The 20,085-nt window shown below is 42.0% G+C and overlaps 1 protein-coding gene across 5 annotated transcripts in view; it reads right to left on the bottom strand.

Annotated features, from left to right (window-relative positions):
* Positions 1 to 2,964: 2,964 nt before the first annotated feature.
* The window catches only part of PPARG (peroxisome proliferator activated receptor gamma), a 132,456-nt gene continuing 115,335 nt past the window's right edge, over positions 2,965 to 20,085 (bottom strand). For all 5 annotated transcript variants that reach the window (XM_059161769.1, XM_059161771.1, XM_059161770.1 and 2 more), the window contains one exon: positions 2,965 to 3,417. In XM_059161769.1, coding sequence (XP_059017752.1) covers positions 3,170 to 3,417 — 248 coding nt within the window. In that variant the 3' untranslated portion in view covers positions 2,965 to 3,169. The remainder of the gene's footprint in view (positions 3,418 to 20,085) is intronic.

Raw genomic sequence — 20,085 nt, 5'->3', positions numbered from 1 at the left:
GGCCCGTTGTATCAGCAACAGTTAGTAACAGATAATTCAGCAAGTAGGGCCCACCCACACAAAGTGTTTGCCTTCGGTAACCTCCAGGGAAATGAGGAAAAGTCACTGGAATCCAGTAGCAAGTAAGCAGGCCTACCACAGAAGCCTAGTTCCCCCGTATCCCTTTTTCTCTTCAGTGGCATTGATATAGCTGCTCCCCACCCCCCCGGTTTCTGCCCCCTGTGTTATCTATCAGAATTTGAAGTGTGGCTTCAGCTAGAGCTTCCCAACTCTTCGAGTTCCCACTAAAGACCCCCATCCTCTTGCTCCTCACCCAAATTTTGAAAGTCAGAAAACTCAGATCAGCCCAGTTTTTGATGGTGGCTAGAGAACAACGGGGTGTGCAGATATGGTCTCTCCCATGGGTACCCCGCTGTTCCTATGCTCCATGGACAGCAAGAGCTGGGGTGGCAGGGGGCTGGGGGGTTAAGCCAGGCCAGATTCAAGGGCAGTGTTGGGGCTAGGGCTCTTTTGGGAACCTTGAAACCCCCTTCCCTCCCTTCTTGACCAAAGTTACTTTTCTTCCTATTTTTATTAACCCAAATCCCTAAGTGTGTTTATGTCCAGAGAAAGTACTATGAATAACTGATGATACATTTGTTGATTAACTTGTGAATCATCCTGGGGGGAAAAGGAGACTGGAGAAAGGAGCAGGAGCTTTGGAGACTTGCAGAAGATGTGTCGTAAAATATTTAGCAAATGATAGTCCAAACCACAGGGAAGAAGTCAGAGAGATGGGAACTCACAAGCTGCCAGGGTTTAAAAGCTATTTAATGCTAACCATCCATGCCAAAGAGCTGAGAGCGTCTCCCTTCCTCCTCCCATTGGCAGCCACAGCTCCGAGAATGTGGAAAGGGTTTGGACCGGCTGCACAGTGCTGGTGGGAACAGAGAGCAGGCAGTGTGCTGAAAGACTTTTTGTTTGAGAAAGCTTGTAAACAAGGGATCTCCTCTGAGGTGGTATCCTCACCTCGTCTACTGCTCACACGTTCTTTTCTATCTTTTTTCTTCAAGATCTGCCAGATGATAAACTCTCCACATGGAACAGTAGTGGAGCCTCTGGTCAGTCATGGGGATGTTTCGGAATATCCTGATGTTTGGCATCAAGGTAAAAAGAGCCATGTGACGGACTGAGTTTCTTACTCTTCTTCCCAGTGTTTTGATAACACTTCAACAATGACTTCAGTCACTGGTCCCTAAGTGCTGAGGTTGTAGCGAAAATTTTGAGCTAGGAAGTCATGGCTCCAAAAGGGTTAGGGGTCTTACATTTTTAGGGCTGTGGTCAGGACTCCCTTCTGTAACTGACTGTTTGGAGATGTTTATTTTGGGGTAATGGATGAAAAGATCTTGCCTGATATTTTGGCCTGAAAGCCTCATATGTGAAGTTAGGTTCTCCCAAGTATCAGTGCTTTATTTATAAAGAAAGATAAACTAAGAGAGAAGCGGCAGGGAAATACTTAAAGTCAGTGGACATAACCATCCTGGGGAGAAAGAGCACAGGAGAGTTTGTTTACAAGGCACCCTTCAAAGTCACAGTATCATGAGTTCACAGGGAAACAATGCTAGTGAATTCGGTGTCTTCAATCAATGAGCTTATTAATGTGCCAAGAAGGTCCCACTTTTAGGGAACATACCGTCTGCATGCTGGGGAGCCATGGGTCACCTGAATGATACAGATAATTAGCTTTTGAGGTTAGAAAAGCAGATCTTTGGGCAAGGTGGTCCCAAGGAAGACCACAGGAATAATTTTAGCAATACTGGTCCAGGGGCACCTGGGTGGGCTCAGTGGGTTAAGCCTCTGCCTTCAGCTCAGGTCCTGATCTGAGATCGTGGCATTGAGCCCCGCATTGGGCTCTTTGTTCGGCAGGGAGCCTGCTTCTCCACCCCACCCCCACCTCTGCTTACTTGTGATCTCTCTCTCTCTGTGTCAAATAAATAAATAAAATCTTAAAAAAAACCACCACCACCACAACAACAAAAAACAACTGGTCTGTGTGCATCAGAACCAGAATGTGACTCTTCTCCCTTATTCATGTTTGGTTTTGGTTCCTCCTGTTGCTGTTGCTCCTGTTTTGCTTTCCTGGAATGTCTCTTCTCCTACTCTCTACCTATCCCAATCCCAACACATCCTCTGGGCCCACTTTAATGAATTTAGAGTCACACTTAACTATTCCAATCTTCATCAATCCTTACTTCCTTCAAACCCTTACCACACTTGGAGCCATGTCTGGGCATATGATTATACGGAGTATTATAATCTATTTTTAAGAAAGAGCAATCTTTTCCCTTCAGTTCAACTCCAACTTCTTTTCGGTAGGTACCAAATCTTCCAGCATCTCTGATACCCACAGCTTCTAGCAGCGCCTACCCTGCTACATGGGGTATGCGTCGGTGTCCCGTCAGCAGGCTGCTCACGGTGAGTGGAAATCCTGACTAGGGTTAGAGGAAGAAGACTGGATTCTTGGTAGGCTAGGGCTGTACTCCAGATGTGCACATCCAGGGTTAAGAAACACATGCTCTGAAAAGATTTTGGTCCTGAGGTTTCCCTTCTTTTCTTAATTGTAATTGTTAAGGCAGATGGGAGGGTTCAGAAATGTTGTGAATGGAGTGAAAAGTTAATCTACTGAGAATGAAAGTTGGTCAGCAGTGCCATTCACATTTTTAAAAACGTGTAAGAAAGAAAATGGGGTGCCTAGGTGGCTCGGTTGGTTGAGGCAGAGAGTCTGTTCTCTCCCTTTCAGTCTGCTCCTCCCTCCACTCATACTCTCTCTCAAATAAATAAATCTTAGAAGAAGAAGAAGAAGAAGGAGAAAAGTGAAAGAAGAAAAAAGGGAAGAAATAAAGAACGGACTTAAAAGGAAATAAGCCTTGTGGTGGGGGTAAAGTGGGGGATGTGTAAGACTCAGGTCTCAAATACAACCAGCAATTTCATCATGTGGTAATTTTTAATATTAAAAGTAAATTGTAAATGTATCTTTATAAACAATATGCATAAAATAGATCTATTATTCTAAAACCTTTTCTTTTTAAAATGCTTTTTCACAGTAAATTTTTTAGGTGTCAGATTTCCCCTCAAAATAATAGTGCAATCGGAAGAAGGAACACATGGTCAGTGAACTCGGACTTCTCTGCTAATACAAGTCCTTGTATATTTCCTGTAGGAGCGGGTGAAGACTCATGTCTGTCTCTGTTTTCTTTATGACTTGCAATAGCTGCACATGTTCTGTTACAATCTGTCTGAGGTCTGTCATTTTCTGGAGCAGCTTGGCAAAGAGCTGGGAGGACTCGGGGTGGTTCATCTTGAGCTGGAGCTCCAAGGCTTGCAGCAGGTTGTCCTGGATGTCCTCGATGGGCTTCACGTTCAGCAAACCTGGGCGGTCTGGGGGAGGAGAAGAACAGGAGGTTCAGTGACAGACTCCTCTGGCCCCTACATCAGAGGCATTGTCAGCCCAACTAAATTACCCGACTTTTTGTTGGCTTGTTTTGTTCTGGTTCTAGAATAAGTGGGGAGGGAGGGTAAGTAGACAGTGTGCAAGAAGTGCATATGGGAGGGAGGATGGGCTGAAACCAAGACTATCACTGGTCTTTCCAGGGGTATGGTTTCCTGGCTGGGGTTAACTCTGCCTGATCAGTTGACATAACACAATGGCAATGCAATCCTCTCCCCACACTGAGGAATCGTCTGCCAGGATGTTTCTGTCAGAAATCTCATTTTCAGCTGCTGCCTCTTCTTCATGAGTGTGCTTTACAACCTTACTACTTACTTTCTCACCATACTGTTGATATGCTTTTAAAACCAGCATTGGGGGTGCCTGGGTGGCTCAGTGGGTTAAGCCGCTGCCTTAGGCTGAGGTCATGATTTCAGGGTCCTGGGATCTAGCCCCACATCGGGCTCTCTGCTCAGTGGGGAGCCTGCTTTCCTCTCTCTCTCTCTCTCTCTCTCTGCCTGCCTCTCTGCCTACTTGTGATCTCTACCTGTCAAATAAATAAATAAATAAAATCTTTAAAAAAAATAAATAAAACCAGCATTGTCTTCTTTTTCCCTTAACGTGGCATATATGTTCTCAATGAGACAAGACATAGTTTTTAAATACTGGTACAGTATTTAAAACTGTAGGCACCCAGGCGCCCCTTGATTTCTAGAGCCTCTAGATTTTAACAAGGGTTTCTTCTAAGTGGTGAGGCAATTTTCACTTTCTTCTTTATATTCTCCTTATCTGAATTTTTAAATGATGAACTTAAATTACCTTTAAACTTTTTATGTTTTTCTTCATGCAGATCTTTTAAGATGCATCCCTAATTATAGTGTCTTTTAATTCTTTCTTTCTTTTTTTTTTTTTTTTTTGCTTTATAGTATTCTATAGCATTCATTTTCTTTTCTAATCTAGCCCTGCTGGTGGTTACAAAAAATTTATTCATTTTGGTATACTGAATATATTCCAATTTCCTAAGCTTTTGTCAATTCAAATAATTTTTATCATGGATTTATTTTCCTATTTTGGATAGCCTATTACATCTTCAAATAATGATAGTTTCATTTATTTCTTCTTTTCCAGTGTTTACACTTCTCATTTCTCTTTCTTGCCATAGTGTATTGGCCAATCACCTCTAATATGGTATTAAATAGTCACAGTGATAGGATGTATTCTTGTTTTATTCCTAACCACGACAAAAATACTTCTAATGGCTTACTACAAGAATGATGTTTACTACAGATCATGGTGGACACATTTTACCCCTGGCTTTCCAAGAGCTATAAAGTTTTTTAATTAATTTAGTCAGGAATGTTGTGGCATTTCCTCAAATTCTTTAAACCTTTTCTCTCTAAAGAGATGACCAAATGGTTTTATCTTAATCTCATAAATTATATTAATAGATTTCCTTATATCACTGTACTCATTTGCTCCTATTTTATTCAGGGTTTTAAAATTTGTGAGAATTGTCCAGAGTTGTCTTTTTTGTGCCATCCTTTGTCTATTTTTTTGGTAATAAATATTAACTAGCCTTCTAGACCGAGTTGAGGAATTTTTCTTCTGTTTCTATGTAGTAATGATCTGTTCCCTGATGGCTTCTTGGAGTTCACTGGCAGAACCATCTGATCCTGATGGTAAATCTTTGGCTACTTTTAATTTTTCTCCTATAGCTTTTTAATCATTTTAGTAAAGATCTTAGTCAAGATTTAGTGAAGACTATTTACTCTTTATAAAAGTAAAATTTTGTAATTCATATTGGAATAATATTGTATATAATATTCTCTCAAAATCTGAAATCCCTTATTTTTATTTATAACTGAACGCTTTTTATTTTGTATATTCTCTCATTAAAAAATCTGATTTGCTAAAGGCTTTTTTTTCTTTTTAAAGAAGCACAACTTTTGGTTTTATTCATCACTCTTTTTAAAAATTCTATTTTGTTTTCAATTTAACTAATTTATTCTTTTGACTTCCTTTAAGTCTATTTTCCCCTCTTTTTCTAGCTTCTTGAGTTGAATGCTTAATTCATTTAGTTTTAGTATTTCTTTTTTTGTGATAGATGCATTTAAAACTTTAAAATTTCCTCTGTCACTTTGGTTTCACCATACAGGCTTGGGTAAATAGTATGTTCACAGTTCTTTCCTAGATAGTCTGTCTTACTCTTGATTTCATTTTTTTTTTTTAAGATTTTATTTATTTATTTGACAGAGAGAGATCACAAGCAGGCAGAGAGAGAGGAAGGGAAGCAGGCTCCCCACTGAGCAGAGAGCCCGATGCGGGGCTCTATCCCAGGACCCTGGGATCATGACCTGAGCCGAAGGCAGAGGCTTTAACCCATTGAGCCACCCAGGCGCCCCTTGATTTCATTTTTAATCTGAGAGTTCTAATTTCCAAATGGAAAGTCTGGGTGTTTGTTTTTGTTTTCTAAACACTAAGTTTTATTTTCTAATTTCTGTTTGTTGCACTGAGATTAGAATATAAGGTTTCGGGGTGCCTGGGTGGCTCAGTGGATTAAAGCCTCTGCCTTCAGCTCAGGTCACGATCCCAGGGTCCTGGGATCGAGCCCCATATCAGGCTCTCTGCTCAGCAGTGAGCCTGCTTCTCCCCTCTCATTCTGCCTACCTCTCTGCCTACTTGTGATCTCTGTCAAATAAATAAGTAAAATCTAAAAAAAAAAAAAAAAGAATATAAGGTTTCCTCATTAAAGTTCACCAAAGGGGTGCAGGGTTTTTGTATACCATTCAGGACACACACCTGACACCTTGTGCTGATTCCAAATTTTAGCTCTTGAAGGCTATTCACCCTTTTCTAATTTTATCTTCTCCCCTTCCCTGTAAGCTAAAGCACTATATAAGGGCTTTTACTTGCCTTTTATTTATTTAAAAAATTTTTAAAGATTGTATTTATTTATTTGAGAGAGAGTGTGCATGCACACAAGCAGGGGGAGTGGCAGAGGGAGAAGGAGAAGCGGGCTCCCTGTAGTGTGGCTCCATCCCAGGACTCCGGGATCATGACCTGAGCTGAAGGTAGATGCTTAACTAACTGAGCCATCCAGATGCCCCTAAAATTTTTTTGTGTGTGTGTGATTTTAAGTGATCTCTACACCCTCACATGGGGCTTGAACTCATGACCCTGAGATTAAGAGTGGCAAGCTCTACTGACAAAGTCAGCCAGGTACCCCTAGTTTATCTTTTAATACCTTTCATCCTCTAGTGTCACTTTCTGAAACCATCCTTTTGTTCCAGCCATATTAAGGTATTACCATAGTAAGTCCCTCAACCATCCTATTTTCTGTCATGACTGTGCTTAGGCAGAATCTGTTCCTCCCTCATGAAACAGTCTTCTTTTCCCTTCATCCAACTTACTGACTTCAACCTGTTCCTCAAAATACAGCCAGTTTTACTCTGTTCTGGGAACACTATTTGACTTTAGCTCTTCCTCTCCCCTGTTCTCCCAACCCCCTTTCTCTGGACCCTGTAGCACCCTATAAACACTTTAATCTCCACCATACTAGTAGATTACACTTATTTAATTTATTTATTTTTTAAAAAGATTTTATTTATTTATTTGACAGAGAGAAATCACAAGTAGGCAGAGAGGCAGGCAGAGAGAGAGGAAGGGAAGCAGGCTCCCCGCTGAGCAGAGAGCCTGATGTGGGACTCGATCCCAGGACCCTGAGATCATGACCTGAGCCGAAGGCAGCGGCTTAACCCACTGAGCCACCCAGGCGTCCCAGATTACACTTATTGAATGGTTATTTTCCAAAGAAAGTGCTAAAGGCTTTATACACATTAGATCATTTGATATTCACAGCATCGCCATGAGGCCCATGTTCTATGGAGAGAAGAATTAAGATTTAGAGAAAGGCTTGCCCAAGGTCTGCTACTTCCTAATAAATGGTGAAACTGAAATTCAAATCTAAGTTTAATTTCAAATGCTGTATTATAAGTATATAGTATTTATAAATTATATGATAAGTACTGATTTTTCTTCTTTATGTCTATGAGGTCATGAGGTATCAGAGGGCACACTATGTCTTGATCATCTCTGAGCCTCTGGAGGAAACACAGGAAGTACTTAGTTGGCTGAGTTAATGAGCGAGAAGGTTGTTTGGGCTAAGAATCCTGGATTGAAAAGTACAATTCTCCTGGTTGGTGAACAAGCCTAAAGGCAGGATCACTACACAATGAAGAAGTCTCCTGTAAAGTGTTTTCCTGTATCTAATAAACTCTAGTAACCTTTATGCATTGAGGTGAGGTACAGGAGAGAAATGTTAGCTGGTCTCACAGTGGGATTTTCAGAACTCTAAAGGTTCTCTTAAATTAAGTTTATTTTCATTCTTTTTTTCCCCCCCTTTTTATTTACAGAAGGAAACTTTGGGTTGATTTTTTTTTTTTCTAACTTCTTATTCCATTGACTGTTATAAGTATCCTCCCCATATCACCCTTCTCCCCACTCCCAACCAATATTTAACTTTGGAACCATCAGCAAAAATCTCAGATTCTAAGAATGAAACAAATGATGTAGTCCTGGCTTAGAGAATCATGCCCCTGGGGGACCTGCCTTTCTCACAATTGCCATGCAATCATGAAAACCCTGATGCTTTAGCCTGTCACGGATCCTGGACTGGTGCCTTTGGTTTAATGACTGCTGATCCTCTTTCTGACAAATGTTCCAGATTTCAAAAGCTCTCAGCTATGCAAATGCACGTGCATCTGAAGTGGCAGCATTTTGTGTGAAGGCAGGTGTTAAATGTGGCTCCTCCAAAGGCTGGGACCCCACAGCCCTTGGACCTCTGCTAACTGGGCACTGACTCCTTAGAGCCCTATCTCCTTCTTCCTTCCTCTTGGGCAGCATCAGTCAAAACTTCTGCTGAAGAGATTACATTAATCTAGTGGGTTTCATTTATCATGACAGCTCAAACAACCAAACCCTAAAATGCAGCTGATCAGGCTTGCTGGAAACTCTTGGCTTCAGTGCAGTATAATGGAACTGGCTCCTTTAGGAGTGGAGAAGGATCTGGTTTGGATTTTCAAATCCCTCTTTGGCAAATTATTTTTTTTATTATGTGACAGATGAAGTTTGGCTGAATGGCTGAAATTCTGTGGCCACTGATTTATATTTTCTCCAGTGACGAGTTAGATCATTTACAGATCTGTCCCTGTCCCCTTTACTGAGCCTCAGTCAAGGCAAAATGGAGCACCACTGAATGGAAAAAGTAGTACACTTTAACAGCTCTGTGACCCTGGGCAAACTGATTAAGGTCATTGCACCTCGATTTTCTATTCTGTATATATGTAATTCACATAATTAAACTGGGGAAATACACTCAAAGTGTGATTACAAAAGTACATTAACAGGCTTACACTTAAATTTAAAACACTGACTTCTTTAAAAAAGTAAAAAGCTAGCTTCCCTTGGTCTTAAAGCATTCCCTAGAATCAAAGGCAAAAGGGATTTGTCAAGGTTGCTTCCCACCTTCTATCCTGTTGGAAGGACTTCCCTCTCCCTCTCCTCTTTCTCCTTCCACACTTTCTTTCCACACACATTCAAACCCTTGCTGAGCTAAGCTGGACACCACAAATATGCCATGGCAGTCTACGGAAGTACCCAGAGCCCTCCTGGGTCCTCACCTTTCCCTCTCCACTCAGTGCCTGCTAAGATACTGATTTTAGAAGACCCGTCTGAGATGTTCTTCCTGCACCTTGCTGAGGTCTGCAATTGCATCAGGGTCAAAGGACCCTATTTACTGGCCTAGGCTGCCTAGAAGGCCCTTTTGGGAAAGTGAGTGTTGACTCACACACTCCAGGACACAACGCTAGAGGAAGCTGGAGTCAATTACTGATTTTTAACTCCCAGGCTGCAAAGAATTGGGAAAGCAACCTTTCCGGTCCCCACTCAGACAGCGCTGGAACTGATTACAGAGGGCTGCTGATTATGAGGAAACCTACAAAACCCCCACCATATCCAGATCTGACTCCGTCATGGGGAGAGCTATCTGAAGATTTCAATTCTCTTGACCCTCTTGGGATCTGTCCACCTGGGCCAGGCATTTCCTGAGCACAGATTTTCTCAGGAGGTGTCTGGGGGAACCAGAGGGCCTCAGTGGAGTCTCCTGAAGGAGAGCCAGAAAACCCCAAGTGTTTGTCTCTATTCTAGAAACTGCTGTTAGGGCTTTTCCAATCTTTGTCTATTGGCTTTCTGATACAGGCCAATCTGAAAAGGACTGTATCTAGGGGATTTGGGGGGAACAAAAAGTCCGGTAGTTGGGGAGCTGTAAATTGATCCACAGACAATGAAACACCTTAGTTCAGGTGCCTGATGAAAACCAAAGGAGAAGTAGGGCTTCTTTTTACACTTCCTCTCCAATTTCCTTTATTCCATTCTAAGTTCACAGACGTGTTAAAAAGAGCAATGGATTTGGAAACTGAAGCCTCGAGTCCTGTCTCTCTTCCACTTAGTTTCTTTATGACTCGGGACCAGTCCTCTAATCTTTCTGGGTTTTGGTTTAATTTTTTAAATCGATGGTACTTCTTTCATAGGGTTGTGGTGAGAATGAACTAGGTATAGGGACACTGTAAGATGTTACTATTCTCTTGGTTTATCCAAATAAAGGCAGTTTCCACCGGGATGGGGTCAGGAGTGTAAGTGGGGTTGGGCTGGCAAATACACAGTGGGGAAGGGGAAGGTTCCTAAACTGATTCTGGTTAAGATCACAGACTCAGGAACACAAAAAAATAATTCCTGATGCAGGCTCATGTTTGAGGGGTTTAGGCAGATTCTCATTCTTGTGGTTGAATGCATAAAAGCAAGACAGTCTAAGAGCAATAATAAAACAAGGAAGGCATGGGACCTCAAGTCACTTCTTTCTTGAACTGATGGTGTTCGGGCTTCTGCAGTACTTTTCTGATCAAGCAGAATCATGGTGAGCATTAGGCAAAACTGTGAGTTCAGCCAGCTTTATCTCTGGTAAACTATGGTAGGGCCTATAGCAATTCCCTTCTACATTCCTACCTTTGGAGGAAAAAATAATGTAAGAAGGTTTTACATGTGCTGTTCCTCTCATAGTTAAATTTCAATTGGAGCTGGATGGAGTGCAGGGATTCTCAACTTTGGCTGCACACTGAGATCACGTGGGGAGATTAAAACCCTGCAAACGAATACCTGGGTGCCATCTCCAGAGATTCCTACTGACTTGGTCTGGGGTATGACCTCCAAGGTTTTTAAAAGCTCCTGGATCATTCTAGTGAACAGCCAAGAGTAAGCACTACTGGCTTAGTGGGAAGCAGCTGGATTCCCAGCCTTAAAGCTTACTTGCTGGGTAGCCTTGAGCAAGTTCCTTAACCTTTCTGTGCCTTGGTTTCCTCACTTAACAAATGGAGACATACAAGTAATGTGACTCATAGTGTTGGTAGGAGGATTAAATGAGTTAATAGATGGCAAATGCCAGAGCAGTGTCTGATACCTAGTAAGGTAGCTATTTCTAATATCACTAGACTCTTTTTCCTTCCTACCTTTCTTCTCTCATTTGTCTGATTTTTCCTGGGTCCTCTATCTTTTCTGTTCTTTCTTCCTTAATTGCTCCTTTCTTCTTGGCCATCTCTCCACTCACCCCTCCAGATGTTTTTCCCTTTCCACTATGGGACCTGCACTGTACTGGAGGTTTGGTATTAGGAATCCTAGCAAGGCAAGTCTAAATTGATCAGAAGTTTGCATAATGGATGATTTTAGGAGAAATGCAGTTGATGATGGCTCTCTGGGCAAGGGGACAACACAACCAGAAGGTCTTGTAAACATGTTATCAAACAGATAAAGAGCTTCTGTAACGAGCTGTTCTGCTGTGAACCCACATGTTATCGCCAGTCCTTCATTGTGGGGTGGGTTAATATTCTAACATTTCCCTTATGAATGCTTTTTCTGTCTATGTCCAAATGATAACCCCTCCTTACAACAATAACACATGGGATGTGGTCAAGATGGGGAAAGGGGATGACCACCACAATGAAAACCATCGAGAAAACCATTCCACACACCAGCTTCCCTCATCTCACACACCAAATGCCACCGCCAAAATCCACCTCCCCAACTACAACAGCGGTAGACACAAAGATATTATAATGAGGTGAGTAGTGCTTTCTTCTTTTCTGTCTTCAAAGCCCTTTGCATTGCTCAATGCTACCTCAATGGAGTAAAATGAGCTTGGGCTCTGTTTTATTTCCAGGTCTCGCAGAGTGGAAATTTTACTGGAGATCTCTCCATCCTGCCCTTGGGAAGTCCTTGTCTTTCCTGTCTCCTTTCACCCCGGTGGGGGGTTAAGGTCCCCCTAAAGGCTGCTCAATGGAAGCTCAGCCATGTGGTTTGCTGAGGGTTCTCTGTGTCAGCCCAGGACAGCAGCGTGTTCTTCCTTTTAGCTGAGGGATACAGATTAATTTCTGCTCCTTCTATGTCCAACACTGGCTCTGAGCAGCTGGAAATGGGGTGTGAGTGGGGTGGGTGGAGAAGGCTGGAGAAAAAAGAGAATGATTTTTTCTTCCTCATCAAGGCTGACACACTCCTCCCCCTAACCCAGTTACACTTCATTGCTTCCTCATCCTCTAGAAATGACAATAACTGAACATAAAACATAGCCAAGTATTTGTTTCCTGCAATTCTCCCTATCTTCCTTTCCAGTGTCTTTGAGAAGAACTTGTGATCTCAAAACATAGGTGTGATCTTTAATCTCCAAACATGACCTCTCAACATATAATGTCCCAAAACTTTATCAGAACCTTCGGAGTGTGGAAACTCACTGCACTCCTGCTATTCTTTGTCTCCTTGAAGGGGCCAGGAGGCTCTGAGTTCTCTCCTTAGCCTGTCAGGCCTCTCCCTCTTCCTCCAGTATCTCTTTCCCTTAGGGTTTTTTTCCCCTCAATCCACAACTAATCCCCTTAAAGTGATAGCTGATAAAGGGATTAGCTGATATCTCCCTAGGGGTATTTATATTGTAATAAGGGATTTCAAGAATCCCCATTGGTGGAACTGCAAGCAATCGGACTGGCAAGATGCATAGAGCTACCTCGAATTCTATCATACAGGGGAAAAGGGAAAATTAGCACTTATTGTGTGCTTAACATGTCCCAGGCATTGTGCCAGAGGCTTCACATAATGTTATTTCATTTACTTAAGACACTGATAAGGAAATTAGGGCCCAGGGAGGTAAATAATTGAGTGAAATCACACATCTAGTAAGTGGTGGTAGGGCGTGGGGTCTGAACTCCTGGCTGTCCCTGGGATTCCAAAAGCTTTCCAATGCCCCCAGCCCGCCTCTTCTGGTTTTCTTTTTTGTCAGTCTGGCAAGACCCTTGATAGGTGCTTTCCCTGGGAGTGCATGGCTCCTTCACAACCTGTGTTGGCCTTTCAGTGACGAGTGACTAGAACCCCTCCTGAGTTTCATTCTTCCTCACTCGTAGATGATCTGTCTGAATGTCTTGGTGGATTGTGCCAGTCTGGAAGGCTGCCTGGGGTCACCCAGAGTTTAAACACACATTGTGAGAACCCAGAATGATAAACTGCTCCAAAAAGCGGCCCACTGACTGACTGACTGAACCTTTTCCAAAACTGCTGGTGTGGCGATAGGAATGACTCAGCAGTTTGGCTTTCAATCCCATGTCTGTCTCTGAGGTCAAACCCAGCCTTGCGCTCCCTCACGGACATGATCCCAGCCTACCAGGCTCAGGGTGAGGAAGAGATTTTAATTCTGAAGCAGTCACAGAAAAAGATGCTTGTATGTTCTACAAACAACAAAAGCCTGTGTGTATGTGTGTCTCTTCTGTGTGTGTCTGCGTGTATGTGTATTTTTAAGTTTCTCAGATGATTCTAGTATGTTTCATCTTCTCCCTTACCCTCCGGCCTGCTGGTTTTTAGAATTGGTGTGCCAGTTGAGAACTCATTGATAGACTTCACCTTTCTCTAAAACAAGTCCACAAAGTTATGAGAAGAGTGAACTAATGGGGCATTTCTCGATAACACTGACTGAGTCATTATTCAAAGCCATCCTGGCCGCCTGACAAAGGTTTTCCCACTGGTGGCAGCATCATGGTGGGAAGAGCGAAGGAGAAGAGTGTCATACGCCGTGTAGACACAGTGTAGGTGCCCATTACAGACTTTTCAGTTAATAAATGAATGCTATTACTCTCTGATTCCATCATGGCCCACATGGGAGACAGAAACCATGTAATAACACTCTTCCACTGTCCTGCTCAGAGCTTAGTCAGACAAGAAATCAGAGGTCCTTGTTTATTCTCAGTATCATGAGAAAGAAGTTAGAAAAACAACTTTTACCCCTTAGGGTAAAACAAACAAACAAACAAACAAAACTTGTATGGATAAGAGAGCTGCCTATTTCACTCACAAAGGTGAGTTAGAAGAAAGTAGGCCTACTGGTGTTCACAGTGTTTTTAATACCTAGGTTTTCAATTATTCTGGGTTGTGTCTCCTCCAAGTCAATGAGTAAGGCTGATGCTGACAGAGAAGATATGGGGGTCGCTGGACCTACAGAATCAGAGGCCTCCTAAAGCTGGGATTTCCTCAAGAAAAGCATAGGCCACTCAGGGACCTGTACTCTGTCTTCTGTTCTAGAGAAGTGCCATGCTGTCCATTCTAACTGGTGGACACAGCTCCACAGACAATATGGAAGGACTACACATGAGCTGGATATATCCTCAAGATTGTGAAGGGCCTTAACGCACGGGGAAAAGAGATGGAACACTCAAGCTCAGAGTCCTCAAACCCTGCCCAAGAGCTGGTGTGTGGTGTTTGCCACTACAGTGTTTGAGCAGAACAAGCACTGTTTCTGAGAGGCAGGAAAAGCTGAAGTTACTGGAGGACATTTTAACAATTTCAAATTTTTCTCATAGACTTCTTCTGCAACCACTTATCTCGGTTAGAACCTGGTGTAAGATGGTATCTGATGAAGTATGAATGTATTCACTTAGTTACTTAGAGCCTACCGTCAATTTTTGTGGTGAGTGCCACACTCAAGTGCCATCATTTCTGAGGGCCATGCTACCTGAACAAGTTTAAGAACATGGCACCAGTCTTCAGTGTTATCCTGGGCTCCATTCTTTCCTTCCCACAGCAATTTTCAAACCTCGTGTGTCATTTTGTTAGGTTTAAAACCGTGTCTCGAGAAGGCCTCTGGATATTGGTAAGTGATATTGAGACTACAACCTGAAAATTCTTTACTGAAATATTTGGAGGCAAAATGAAATAGGTAGTTTTTGATAATTGACAAAGAACTCAGGACCAAGGTACTTAACTGGGATGCTTCCACATCCCAATACACAGTAGGGCACCAGTGTGAAGATCAGAGAGACCTAGGTCTGAACCGTGGCCTCGCCAATTAGTGGCTCTGGGACCTGGGACAAGTTGCTTAATCTTAGAGCTCTAAACTTCCATTTTCTCCATTTGTAAAATGAGGATAACAACAGACTTTGCAGAGCTGCAGGAAAGGTTAAACAAAGATTATGAAGTCTGTAAGGTGCTCACGTATATATTCTGGCATATAGTGAGGTATTCAATAAATGGCTGCTAGTATTATTATTAGTATTTCACTATTATGCATCCAGTAGGCATTTATTAGGTATATATTCTGAACTGGATGCTGTGCTTTGATTCTGTTCTGTACAATCTGTACCTGTATCCACACACACAATTATAACCAAAGGTAAGAAACAGAAGCCCCAGGTGACCTGAAACTGTCTTAAGAGCATCAACTCTTGGGGTGCCCGGTGGCTCAGTGGGTTAAGCCTCTGCCTTTGGCTCAGGTCATGGTCTCAGGGTCCTGGGATCGAGCCCGGCATCGGGCTCTCTGCTCAGCAGGGAGCCTGCTTCCCCCCCCCCCCACCCCCTGCCTGCCTGTCTGCCCACTTGTGATCTCTGTCAAATAAATACATAAAATATTAAAAAAAAAAAAAAAGAAAGAAAGAAAGAAAAAAGAGCATCAACTCTTCCTGGGTCTGCTAATGTACAGCTTTGAGAACAATTCCCCTTTCTTGTGCCTTACCTTCCCTGCACCCCCCTGCCCACTCAACAGAAGCAGCACACATGATCACTCCAAGGACAGTTGTCCAAAGTTGCTTCAGAGAGAAAGAACATGGCTGGGATGGCTGGAAAATGAAGGAGCTGCCATAGAGGTGGTTTGCATAACCAAGCCAGACTCAACAGGGTAAATGAGGAGGCTGGTCCCTTGCCATCTGTGGCTATTGTATCAATATTTACAGCTTCTCTGTCATTAAGATGGTGATGGCAATCTGCCTCCAAAAATACATTGTAAAACCCGGTGAATTTCCTCCCCCATATATTGGAAGTTTGGGGAGAACTGTAATGGATTCCAAACTGTTTTGAATTAACAAAAAGGGCTTTTTTCCTGTTGCACAGTTCCAGCTGGAAACTTCCTATGCTTTTCTTCACTGAACAGCAAATGCTCAAGGGGGCAAAGAGTCCAGTGGAGTGTCCTGGGGCTTGTCAGTTTTACTGACAAGCTTTACACTTGGCTTTGGTTGCTGGGTAGTTCTGGGAGTTTGCTAGTATGGCTGGCAGGAGGCTGTGGCGCCAGCTGCAAACCTGCCCTCGCTGGAGGCGGTGTTAATTACTCTTGACGCCACCCATCCTAGAGGGAGCAAGGAAGCTATTACTTATCAGGACTACTGAGGAAGCACTACCTCCAAATTAGGGGCCCGAACATTAGGGGGTCTGGTGAAGGGAGCACAGGTTGTGGCCACCAACCCAAATGTGAGGAGGGTGACTGCGAGCCATTAACCAGGTAGCAGGGGACAGGGTGTGAGGCAGCAGGGGCAGAGAGGTGACAGGATCCCTGGATTTCAGCCCCAGTTCCATTGCTCACTAGTTGTTAGGTCTCAGACAAATTGCTCAAGTCTTTACCTTCTATGAGATGAGAATAAAAATGTAGGGGAATTGTCAGGATCTAATAAGAGAACATGTATGGAGTCCTCTTAAAACCATACCAAGTGCTGTCTGTTGTCTGGTTCTGGACTGTTGTTCTTTGTAGTCCCATTTTTTTTTTTTTTTTCTTGCCTTGAGCTCAGAGGAGAAGAGAAAGAGGAGAAAAACTTGAGAAGAACTAGGTCATCTTTCTCAGCTAGCTTGGTTTGAGAGCTGAGTAAACAGCAAAGATGCTAAGCACCAGGCCAATCTAAGTACCAAATCTCACCGCATCAGCAGTTTCTAGGGTTGAAGTTGAATGACAGTGATCTTACTATAGCAACTCCAGTTTCCTCAGCAAATACTTAGTTGGGTCAAATCAGGTACTTTCATCCAAAAAAAAAAAAAAAAAAAATCCCCTTTAGGTTTTCTGGGCACACCTTGCCCTTAAATCTTCCCAATTCCTTACCACCCCTCTCTTACAAGGGGGTCCATCTCCCCAACCCTCCTTCAGTCTAGGTTCATGGTCCCTCCACCAGAATGAAGCTCTTCTGTGATTCGAAGGCTAGCTCAGAATGAGGTCAGTGAGACCCCTGCCAAAAGCTCTTTTTCTGAAATCACTAAAGCTCTCTATAGACTTCAGCATAAAATGCACAAAAGACAATGATCCACTCTTTATCAAGATTACATAGGATCAGAAATTTGTTTACTGGATCAAAGCCTCTTGCTTACATGAATGTTTTCCCTTTCTGGAAAACCCAGGATAGGAAAAAAATTAAACCCATTGAGAAATTATGTATTGTACTCTAATAAACCATAGCCTGGGATACTGACCTCACCATCTACAGATGACTGGGATTCTGATCTTACTGGAATCCAGTCTTTGGACTGGAAAAGACTCAAATAGTTCTTTCTCTGGCCTATACCCAACTGGCTTCTCTGAGTAAAGAAGAGAATCAAATTTCTGTGTGTTGAGCAAACATGGGGTCCAGTTTATTCATTTTTATCTACTGCCTGTAGGTAGACTTCATCTACAAAAGCAAACTTTGATTGGGGAAGGATTTGCCTTTTGTGATATGGGAACTAGTCAACGGTTAATTCTATTTCTTTAAGGAAGTCTAAAATTATTCACAGGGTTTTCTTCTCATTATAATAATCTACAGGTATAATAATCTACAGCTGGCTGCTACCTACACATTTCTTTCATTGTTGTGAAGACCCTATAAGATCTGGATATTGGCTACCGTTACAGTAGTCTGTATGAGACCAAAAGGAACTCACTTACATGGCATCTACATTTAAAATGTACCATTTAAAATTTTCATAGTTAAAAGCCAAAACCTGTAATATACCTGTTAAATTAAATCAAACTATGCACTGTTATTTTTTGACCGATTAATGAGAAATTTAAAGCCAATAAATTGTTGGTTTTTAAATAACCTTGCTTGTGAGTTATAGGTAGCAATGGCTTTTTTCCTAGATGAAAACACCCTGTTGTCGCACGTGCCCATAAAACAACATTGCTCACTGGAGGCGCCTGGGTGGCTCAGTTGGTTAAGGGGCCAACTCCTGATTTCAGCTCAGGTCATGATCTCAGGGTCCTTGGACAGAGCCCCACTCAGCCTCCGTGCTCAGTGGGGACTCAATTTGAGGAGTCTCCCTCTCCCTCTGCTCTTCCCCCTGTTCATACATGCTCTCTAAAATAAATACATCTTAAAAAAAAAAAACCAAACCCCAAAACAAAAAAACATTGCTCGAGCTCAGAAAAGTCCAGAAGTATCATGACTGTTTCTTGTGTAAACCTTCCCTGACTAGTGATTAATCATGTGTGAATAGCTTTTTTCAAATGCCTGCCTTAGCATGTCTATGGTGGGAATATAAACTGATATAAATGTTGCAGAGGACAATCTGGCAATGATGGAACAAAAGACTTAAAAATATTTGTAGCCATCTACCCAGCAATTCCACTTCTGGCTATTTAGAATGAGAAAATAATTTGGAATTTGAACAGAAATTTACACTTAAAAATGCTCACTGAAACACAAATTTAGGGCACATTTTTAATAATTTTCTAAAAACAATTTCTATATTCCTCTCTACAGGTCTTTTGAAATAAGTCACCAACCATAAATAAGGAGATAATTAAATATATAATGGCCCTTTAAAAAATGAATATTTTACAGTCATTAAAATGGTAGTGTGTATACATAGATATGCTAGCGCATGCATAGAAACTTTTCAGGAGGAGAAATAGGACTTTGTTAATCTCATTTTATTCTGAGGCCAGAGAACTTTAATTTCTACTTCAACTTTTCTGTACTCTTTGAATTATGAAAATGACCAAGTATTACGTCTGTTTTAAAAAATTAATGAAAAATATGAACAGAGTATGTAATAACAGGGGGAAAATGATTAAGTGAGAAAAGGAATATAAAACATGGACTTCAGAGCATGCCTGGGAAAAATCTTAGAAATACATCAAATGTTAATAATCCTATTTCTATTCTTCATTAAAAACAAAATGTGCCTCAAAATATTAGCTAAGCAATAACGACTCATTTTCTCATCTGGTTTTTCAAAATTTAAGCTTCTTCTCCTAACGAACCTCAAATAAACTAGAATCTCACTCTTCTTTACTGAATTAATCATGGATCCCAGAGGATCAAGTGTTGATCTTTTAAGTAGATTCAGCCAAGATATTAAAACGTGTTGGAGAGTAATTTTTGTTACATTAAACATAACTTCCCCAAACGTCGCTTTTATATGAGTTGCAACTTGATGCAGCACCAGAGGCCACAGAGTTAGCCTGTGTGCCCTACTGACACCTAGCTGCACCCAAGCCACGTAAAGGGCGGGATTACTGTAGACCCTGGACCCAGACTGCCCGAGCTCATCAGCCTGGCTCCCCATCTCCTGTTTGCTGGGTAGTCCTGGGCAAGTGACTAAAACATTCAGTCCTCTGATTTTCTTGTCTGCAAAATGATACCTACCTTGCTGGGCTGGGGAATTAAGTGTATGTATACTACATGCTTAGAATATGACCTAGGACATGGCAGGCACTTAACACAGGTTTGCTGCACCTGATTTCAGAAGCATTTTGCTTTCAAGTAACTGGACAACAAAGGAGGACAGAGTGCAGTGTGTTCTTTACAATATCTTGTATAGTTAGGCACAGTTTACCTCTAGAGGACCACCATCCCTCCCCATGTTGGCTTTTGCCAACAGAGGATATTCTGCCGAGGGCACACAGAAAGCTTGCCTGAAGCCCATTTCAGTAATGAAAATTCACTGCTTAAAAACAACTTTTATAAAGGGAGACAACAGTAAAACTTTCTTCTTCATAAGTTGGAAATGTGTGGAGAAGCCAATGAAAGTAGCATTTAGTATAAAACCTGGCTTTTGGAGTTGGTTAGTTAGATCATGTACTTGCAAGGCCAAAAATACAATGAACTGCTAAATCACTCAATTTATTTCTCTGCTCTGTGCTGTTTGGTTCAGATTATATTCTTAATCATAGCCAACTACCTCCCAAAGGTACTCTAAGGGAAGCCACCAGAGAAATCTACCTGAGAGAATAGGTAGAAGTCAGTAGATAAATATCCCTTGATTCCTGATATTAGGAAAGCAATTCAAAGTAGTATCTTTCTGATGGT

This window comes from Mustela lutreola, chromosome 2 (assembly GCF_030435805.1).
Source record: "Mustela lutreola isolate mMusLut2 chromosome 2, mMusLut2.pri, whole genome shotgun sequence".
NCBI lineage: Eukaryota > Metazoa > Chordata > Mammalia > Carnivora > Mustelidae > Mustela > Mustela lutreola.
Note: the sequence above shows the minus strand (reverse complement) of the source record. Positions and strands in the feature narration are given on the sequence as shown.